Here is a 9,525-nt window from a genome sequence, read left to right as displayed (position 1 = left end):
AGTATGTGAAATGAGACTTCTTATTCTACTCAACACTTTCTACACAATGGTGAATCCGATACCCCCATTACGTAAAGATGTTTAAGCAAGTAACAATGTCCTATCAGTACACCAGTCAAAGTGTTTATTTGATGTCTAGTTATGCTATTAAGATCACCCAGCAGTAAACTGGGGTCTTGATAAACATTTTAGATTGTCTAGTTACTACTAAGTAATTCCAGATTTTCCTGTATTGTTCTCTGCACCAATTCTTGGTTAGCGCTTTGAGCGATTGCTCAGTGAGTCTTACCACCGATTCTGGTCTAACATAGGTGACTCGAAATAATTAGTATAAAGGCGAGGAAAATGAAGAAGAAGGTAACAATTTAAAAAAAAAATTTTATAATTTCTTTGTAAGAATTACCATATTGTATTATTAAATATCAATTTCATACTAAAATTATTTACCAAAAAAAGTATTATACATTTTTTTATATTTATAAATAATAAAACTTGTAATCAGTATATAATTAAGGAAATGGGAGTTGATGATACTTTTAGAATAATTTAACGATATTTTCTAAAATTAAAGACTATTTAGAGATTTGGATTGAAACGTCTTTTTCGATAGCAATTGTATCACTATTTCTACTTTTTTCCCAATTAAGTCATATGTGTTGGGTTTATTTTTATTTTAAATTTTTTGTGTTAACAACAAAAATTATATTGAACTTTTATGTTATTTTACTATAAAAATTTCCCTGTTATTTTTTTAATATTGAATTTTTAGGTTATATTAAAAGCATATTTTTTATTGTTCAAAACTTTAAAAAAAAATTAAAATTGATTTTTTTTTTTAATTTCATAGTAATTGTTTTTAGAGCTTTTTTTTCAAAANAGTCATTTTCACCATGAAGACAAGTCCAGAGGTCAAATTTTTTTTTTTCAAATTAAAGTATATTACATAATCTTTAATTTAAGATATATATAAAAGTGTCAGTCTTTCCGGAACATTTTCAAAAGTTAAGTTGAAAAAGTTAATTTTTTGTAAAAAAGTTACCATTTTGAAACCCTTTCTGTGGGCTGGTAAAGGGGATAATGTTCACAAACATATATAAAATGATAGGTATATGCCTAAGGTATCTATAAAAAAAAATTATAATTATTCGGTTATTTTTAAAAAAGTTATGGCAATTTTAAGTAAAAGAAATAGAAAAAATATCGAAAATTAGCTATTTTAAAATCTGTAATTCTTTGGGGGATATCCCCTGTTTACGGGGAACGAGAGAATTTTTTTCAAATTTGAGGGTAATTTCTTCGACTAGATACAATTTATGATCTTTTGACAAATTTTTCATCAAAATTGGTCTAGCGAGAGCTGAGATTGAGCGTATACAGACAAAAAAAAAAAAAATACATCATAGTAAAATTAATACCTTCTCATCTTCGCATCGAAGCTAAAAGAACACAAAATTTAAAATAATTTTTATTATCTTAAAACTGAATATTTGTAAAATCTTTGTAAAAACTTTACAAGAAACTATATAATACAATTCAAAAATAATTGAGCATAACTTATGTTGAATTTATAATTTATTGTTTAAGTTATAACATTATAAATGTGTCAATTAATCATAACACTGTCATGGGTTCACTTGTTTAAAAGAGGGACTTAGTATAGATTTTAATTACTGCCTATAATTCATTTACTGTGTATACTATATATTAGATTTAAATTTATATTTACTTCACATTGTTTTATGTTATGTTATTGTATATATAGTTATCATTATATATTACTCATTATTATTACTATAACTAATTTTTCGTCGATTCACATTGTATTTTAACTTCTACATCTAGAATGAAAAAAATAATATTTTAGAATAAATCACAAAATATGATCAAAATCATTTGACTGCTATTGACACATAATATTTTGTTTAGTCACTACAATTTATTATTAAATATTTCATAAAATATGAAAATATTATTTTTATTTATAATATTAAAATCTAAACAAATTTAGTATAAACTAGAACATTAAAAAAACATAATATAACATTCATTCATCCCCTAAAGGACCAATTTTGTTAACGTCAATGTGTTCGGTATGGTCAAAATTATCTCCTTTGTCATCAACATTGTCATGAACATTATTACTATCTACAATTTTATTCTTTAACAGGTCTAAAACTCCATTCCAATCATTAGGTGTTTCTTCCTCGTTTATTATCTTTTGCTTATAATCTGTTTCTTGTACCATCCTTAATGTCCAAGGAATATTATCATTCACAACTTTGATACAAGAAATTAAAAATATTGTTGTTGCAATTGATTGTTCAGAATTATGTAATAGCCATGGTGTAAATCGCATTGATCGACATTTTAATATTCGAGTTCTGTTGTATGCAAGATATGTTTGATGTATATCATAATAATTGGAAAAGCATAACTTCATGAGAAATGGATACTTAGACTCTTAAACAAAAATATATACATAATATATTAGGGTGGTCGCTATTTTTTAAGTTTAAAATTTGAGGAGCGCCTGGCGTAAATTTGTTCTTTTATGTCTAAGGATAATCTCTAAAAAATTTGAACTTTATACTACTTGATTAACTGGGTGCACATAAAACTGAAAGTTTTGGAAAAATATGAAAAATTTCGTCACATGATAAAATAAGCTATTTAAGCTAAGTCAAATTTAAAAGTTACTTCTTCGACTTTAAAATAGCAAAAAAATTTAAATAAGTTTAATTTCTTATGTCTTATATATCTTATTCTGNAATGTTAATAAGTATAATATCATATGTCTTATGAACTTTATTCTATGTCAATGAAATTATATAATATTCATGAAAGTCAGTTTATTCCCCTAATAAAATATTTTAAAATAAAATAAAATACAAAACCTAGAATTTTAATAAAAAATAGCATATTTTTAAATACGGTAGCCTTTTGCGCATAGAAGATAGGTCGTCGGGACAAATTTTTTTTTTTCATTTAGTAGTACATAAAATAAGCTTTAATTTGATATATGTTTAAAGGACGCAGTATTTCCGGAACATTTTCAAAAATTAAGTTGAAAAAGTTAGTTTTTGTAAAAAAGTTGCTATTTTAAATCCCCCCTGTGAGCAGAATAAGTGTTAGATTTTCAAAAAAAAATGATATCAAATGAAAGAAAATTACCTAAGGTTTCAATATAAAGAAATATTATTTTGATTAGTTAATATTTGAAAAAGTTATGGCAGTTTTAAGTACAAAAAACATCGTTATAAAAGGTGATTTTTATCGCAAATATTACATTTTTTTTATAATTTCGACAGCCATTTGCACATAGAAGATAAGGTGTCGGGACAAATTTTTTTTTTTCATTTTATAGTACATAAAAAAAGCTTTAATTTGATATATGTTTAAAGGACGCAGTATTTCCGGAACATTTTCAAAAGTTCAGTTGAAAAAGTTCTATTTTTTATACAATGTTTCAAAGTTTGAACCCCCCCTATATAAGGGGAAATTGTCTAATTTTAATAAAAAGTATGTCAAATGGAAGATGTACTTATAATGTATTTAGAAAAAAAAAAATTGTGCTGATACATGCATTTTTCGAAAAGTTATAGCATTTTTAAGTTGAAAATTAAAAATTGAAAATCGAAAATTTTAACACAAAAATAGTGTTTTTTTAACTACGGCAGCCATTTGCGCATAGAAGATAGGTCGTCGGGACAAATTTTTTTTTTTAATTTTATAGTACATGACATAAGCTTTAATTTGATATATGTTTAAAAGACGCACTATTTCCGGAACATTTTCAAAAGTTCAGTTGAAAAAGTTCTATTTTTTATACAATGTTTCAAGTTTTGAACGCCCCCTATATATGGGGAAATTATCCAATTTAAATAAAAAGTATGTCAAATAAAAGATGTACTTATAATGTATTTAGAAAAAAAAATTTGTGGTGATAATTACATTTTTCGAAAAGTTATAGCACTTTTAAGTTGAAAATTAAAAATCGGNTCGAAAAGTTATAGCATTTTTAAGTTGAAAATTAAAAATTGAAAATCGAAAATTTTAACACAAAAATAGTGTTTTTTTAACTACGGCAACCGTTTACATGCAGAAGATAAAGTGTCGGGACAAATTTTTTTTTTTCATTTTATAGTACATAAAATAAGCTTTAATTTGATATATGTTTAAAGGACGCAGTATTTCCGGAACATTTTCAAAAATTAAGTTGAAAAAGTTAGTTTTTGTAAAAAAGTTGATATTTTAAATGCCCCCCAGTGAGCAGGTTAAGTGTTCAATTTAAAAAAAATGACATTAAATGAAAGGTAAATATCTAAGGTTGTAGTATTNAAATTATATCAAATGAAAGGAAAATATCTAAGGTTTTAGTTTAAAAAAAAATTATGTTGATTTGTTTATTTTTCAAAAAGTTATGAAAGTTTTAAGAAAAAAAAGTGAAAAAAATGACAAAATTTACCGATTTTTAATTTTTAANTTGAAAAAGTTATGGAAGTTTTAAGAAAAAAAAGTGAAAAAAATGACAAAATTTGTCGATTTTTAAATTTGTAATTTTTTTGGATATTTCCCCCATTTGCGGGGAACGAGGGAAAATTTTTAAATTTTTAAGGGTAATGTCTTCAACTAGATACAATTTGTGATCTTTTGACGTATTGTTAAAAGAAATCGGTCCAGTGAGAGCTGAGAAAAAGTAGTGACAGACACAAAAAAAAAAAAAAATAAACACATCATGGTAAAATATATACCTTCTCAGCTTCGCATCGAAGCTAAAATTAACACATCATGGTAAAATTAATACCTTCTCAGCTTCGCATCAAAGCTAAAGTGATTTAATGTAAATCATTTGATTATTTAATAAACTAAACAATATCTAAAATCCCAGATAATTGCCTACCATCTAATGAAGGAGTACTTGGAATTTTTTAAAATTTATTTCGTTTTGAAAAAAAATTGTTTTTTTTCCACAAGTTGCTTGTTAAATTTAATTTAAGTTACAATTATATGGAATAAACCTAAAATACCAACTACTCACAAAGATAATGTTTTAGATAAGTTTAACAAGCTTAATAATCAGGGGCTAATTTACGTAAACATAATAATATAATAACGACATTACATCGTCAACAAGAATTGTGTTTCATATTGATCAATCTTTTTGATATCGCTGATGCGAGTGCTTTAAAAATATTACGTTTAATGAAGTTCGATTGCTTTTATTGACTGAGCGAGAACGAGAAAGACTTGGATTTATGTCTACTGTTGACTTAGTTGGTTCACAAAGCAAACAATAGAAAAATTAACGTGAAGACAAACCACGATTGTAAAAAGAATTAATGACCAAGAAAATGTCAACAACTTATATTTTGTTTGATATGAAGATACTATTATGAGTTAAAACAGTTCAAATTTCAATTGTTTTAGGATAAATTAAAAATTTAAATTAAATTAAATTTCAACTTTTGTTTTTGAAAATCATATTTTAGTGCTATAGTACTTAAAATAAAAGGGTAGGGCAACATTTTTCAAAAGAAAAAATAATAATTTTCGTTCTACATTTAACAACCCTAATATATTTATATACATGTTATACATGAATAGTTTTTCTCTATCTTTAGATTCTATGAAAAATTATATTTATGTCACAACTTAAGCCAAAGAAAAACTTTTTTTCAATTTAAATTTTAAAAAATTTCAAGCATACACACTTCAAAATGTGTAAGAATAGTGATTTTAATCATTGTAAGATCTCAATCTATGGCGGTTCTACCTATAAGCTATACTAGATACTGCACAAGATTTTTTAAGTTTAAGTTACTTGATGATTTTATTAATAAATGGTTTGACTTTAAAACGGCCTTTACTGCGTTTGAGATGTCTTTAAATTCTATTAAGCCAGTTGAACATTTTACTTTATGGCTTTTAGGCACTAAAAATAAAAAAAATAAATTACATATGAATTATAGAATAATATTCGATAACATACAAATTGTTATAGAAACTATTGAATTAATGTTTTCCAAATGTTTTGATATAGTTTTATGTACGTCCAATCCGGTAATGTCTGTTGGAGCGTTAAAAAAATGAAGTATCTATAAAATATTCATAAATTACTTTAAAGAAATCAACATTATACACCCAACATGTAAAGTATATCTAAAAATGATACTTTAAAACTACGAAACATTTTAATTATCTTAAATTATTAAATTTATATAGGTATTTTAAAAACTGAGCCCAATGGTGATCTATAACACAAAATAAAAATGGGCCTGTTAGAGCATTTTAACAAATTTTTGTAATATACAACAGTATTATACACTATTATGATACAAATTTTATTTATGAATTAGTAAATTAAATATTTACTCATTTCATAGTTTTCAATTCAAATGTCATTTAGAACTAGCCAATAAGAATTATGATATAAAACAAAAAAATCAATACAGAAATATAATTAATTTTATAGTTTAATATAAAATTAAAAACAAAATTTGTATTACATTAAAATATATTTTATTTTCTATAAATAATACTGTCTTATATAAACTCAATCTAATATATTTTGATAGACCTACGCTTAGTCCCTAAAATATTATATAGTATAGAAAAAAATAAATTACTTTAGATGGCGCTGTTGGTCTTCGTTTATTGTTTTGGGAAACTTTGGAAAACCTATTTAGTTTACTTGTCGAATAAATTTTATAAGCATATGTTCCATCAGACAATTTGTTTGCCATATTCTCATTATAAATTGAGTAATGCTTTGAATATCTAAAAATATCAAAAAAATTAAGTTAATTATATTGATTATCGTTATAATTATCTATATATATTATTCAGTATTTTTATAATAAATGAAGAATCTTTATTTAGTATACTAAATTTTATTATGATATATTTTTGTACTATTCACAAATAAATGTTAGCTGACACTTACTTGACCTCAATTTTCTTAGTGTGTCCTATTGGAGTTTTATGTAAATTATCTATACAACGATTAGCCTCTTCTAATGTGTTCATTTCTACTAATACCATTTTATTCTTTAAAATTTTAACTTTCATTACATTTCCATACAAACAAAATAAATTAAAAATCATATCACAATTGATTGTTAAATGCTCAAATCCATAAACCACGAGTATTTTGTTAAGATTTTTATTGAACGATGTTGACAAATAATGGTGAAATGTTTCATTTGACTGTTCAAAGCTTCTAGATTTTACTTTAAAGTTCTCGTTACAGAAATAATTCATCTCACAGTTTCTTAAAGATTATTTAAATCATATTTTAAAAAATGCGGTAAAAGTATATTTTAATTGAATTTTGCTTTAAAACAAAAATTACATTTTATTTGAAATGAATTTTAATATTATAACTTACTGCTAATTAGAAGACCTGTAATTTTTTCGATATTCGTCTACTTAATATTTAACCCAATCATCAATATAATTAATTATTTCCTAAAATGATTATTTGATACAGGACTTATTTTCTAAATACTATATATTTTCAATTTAAGCAATTAGTTTTTTTATTTTATTTATTAACTCACTTGACATTTGTACTAGTTAATTTATTGAAAGGAAAGATTTTTGTTACAATAATCACTATTAAAAATAAAATATCTTGATTTAATTTTAGTCTTGTTTTTTTTACTTTTCAACGTTGCTATAACGAATTTATTTTCTATCTAAAGTTTTGCTTTTATATATAATCAATATGGAAAATACAGTTATCTTTTCTCTAATTCTTATGAAAGACTTGATATACAAATAAAGAGTCAAACGTGAAAGTATCTTTACGATAGGTAGAGGGTGTTATGGTGGGTTTTTTAATGGTGAAATATATTCTTTATTAAACGAAACACATTGCACTATAATTAAATTCTTAATAATCTAAGAATTTAAAGATATTTTTGATGTAGACATATAATAATGAACTTTTAATTGCTAATTCTAATGGTTCTTCCATTAATTATAATAATATTTCAAACTCAGCAGAGTGTAATGCATAACCATATGACTCGGAAAAAAAATTGCTAACAATAACAAGGCCATTTAAACCTATCACATATTTTAAGTTGAATAAATAGGTTTGAAAAGATATGTTGGGACATTTATGTCTTATCTTGGTATAGGTTGTCACTCTGTATATGGATAAAACTCAAAGATTTGCAACAATAACATATATTTTACCTCTATCATAACGACTATATAGGTGTTCAGTAAGTATGGAAACGGGTTTCTATTGTTCTCAATGTTTGTATCAATTTACCTATTTCCTTATTTACTGAATATACTGTATATAATAGCATGGATCGCAAACAACTAGACAAGGTGTCAAACCTATTAGATATTGGTTAAATATTTTATTTTTATTTTTTTAATTAGACTCATGTTTGGAAGTAAAATATGATGTGTTCAATTATTAGACACACACAAAACATTTAAAAAACAAGTAAAATAAAATGTTTACATGCTAAAATCTATTTTATTGAAATAACACAGCAAGAAAATATTTTGATTTTAGAATTTTTTAATAGGGAAAATTTTTTTTTGTTACATTCTTGACTAAGTATCAGATTTGAGTACATTTCTAGCTTTTTTCGAGCCGTCTGCAAAAGTGTTTCCTACATTGTACTTGTATCCAGGTATATGACCAGCGTAATTTTTTATTATACCTTGCTCATATGGTATCATTCGAAATGGAATCCTTGTCATATCTTTGTTTGGATCGTCAACTATAATTGATGTATTTTTATCAGGTTCAGCGTTAAATACTGCTAGGTTATTTTTATGAACCTTTTCCCTCATCAGTCGGTTGTACCGAGTTGTGAATTCACACAAGGCTTTTTTAACGGCTATCGAATAACTAAGGCCATGATAAATTGGAAGACGAGGCACGTGGCCGCTATATCCAGACATAAATGTTTTATGCACACTAGCGTTATCAATGAAGTATGGCGATCCACTAGGTGGCATTGGCAAATGCTGTCTGTTCTCTTCTATAAATTTTTTTTCGCCACCTGGTACCTTAAATTTGATACGTATACTTTTTTTTTAATAATATATAATGAAATTCAATAAAATGTTCATAATTATTTGTAGTATGTAAAAAGTAAATAGTCTATAGAAAGCTAATTTAATTATAACTATTTAATGAAATATAATTTTACGTACAATTATCAAGTAAATTATACTTTTTCGTACTAAAATTATCAAGTAGCATTATTGTAGTAATCACAACTAGTTAAAAATAATTACTAGAGGAAAATGGTTTTAGCTTCAATGCGAAGCTGAGAAGGTATATATTTTACCATGATGTGTTTATTTTTTTTTATTTATTTTTTTTTTTGTGTCTGTTGCCACTTTTTCTCAGCTCTCACTGGACCGATTTCTTTCAAAAATACGTCAAAAGATCACAAATCGTATCTAGTTGAAGACATTACCCTTAAAAATTGAAAAAAATTCCCTCGTTCCCCGCAAATGGGGGAAATATCCAAAAAAATTACAAATTTA

The 9,525-nt window shown here is 24.9% G+C and overlaps 2 protein-coding genes across 3 annotated transcripts in view; both read right to left on the bottom strand.

The window, feature by feature from the left end:
- Window positions 1-1,921: 1,921 nt before the first annotated feature.
- On the bottom strand, window positions 1,922-7,260 carry LOC126897951 (heterogeneous nuclear ribonucleoprotein L-like). Its single transcript, XM_050671900.1, has 5 exons — window positions 6,944-7,260; window positions 6,627-6,777; window positions 5,990-6,095; window positions 5,822-5,932; window positions 1,922-2,460 (listed from the first exon to the last, which is right to left on the bottom strand). The coding sequence occupies exons 1-5, from the start codon at window positions 7,258-7,260 to the stop codon at window positions 2,045-2,047; spliced, it is 1,101 nt and encodes a 366-aa protein (XP_050527857.1). The 3' UTR covers window positions 1,922-2,044.
- A 1,155-nt stretch (window positions 7,261-8,415) lies between these two features.
- LOC126899108 (protein FAM166B) overlaps window positions 8,416-9,525 on the bottom strand; it is a 4,329-nt gene continuing 3,219 nt past the window's right edge. Inside the window, exons 3-4 of one of the 2 annotated variants that reach the window (XM_050673666.1) lie at window positions 8,809-9,039; window positions 8,601-8,747 (exon numbers count right to left, since the gene is read on the bottom strand). In XM_050673666.1, the coding sequence (XP_050529623.1) occupies window positions 8,724-8,747; window positions 8,809-9,039 (255 nt within the window). In that variant the 3' untranslated portion in view covers window positions 8,601-8,723. Of the gene's footprint in view, window positions 9,040-9,525 lie in introns of both variants that reach the window. The other variant, XM_050673665.1, reaches the window with a different exon arrangement.

Source organism: Daktulosphaira vitifoliae, unplaced genomic scaffold, assembly GCF_025091365.1.
Source record: "Daktulosphaira vitifoliae isolate Bord-2020 unplaced genomic scaffold, ASM2509136v1 Scaffold_2, whole genome shotgun sequence".
Classification (NCBI taxonomy): domain Eukaryota; kingdom Metazoa; phylum Arthropoda; class Insecta; order Hemiptera; family Phylloxeridae; genus Daktulosphaira; species Daktulosphaira vitifoliae.
Note: the sequence above shows the minus strand (reverse complement) of the source record. Positions and strands in the feature narration are given on the sequence as shown.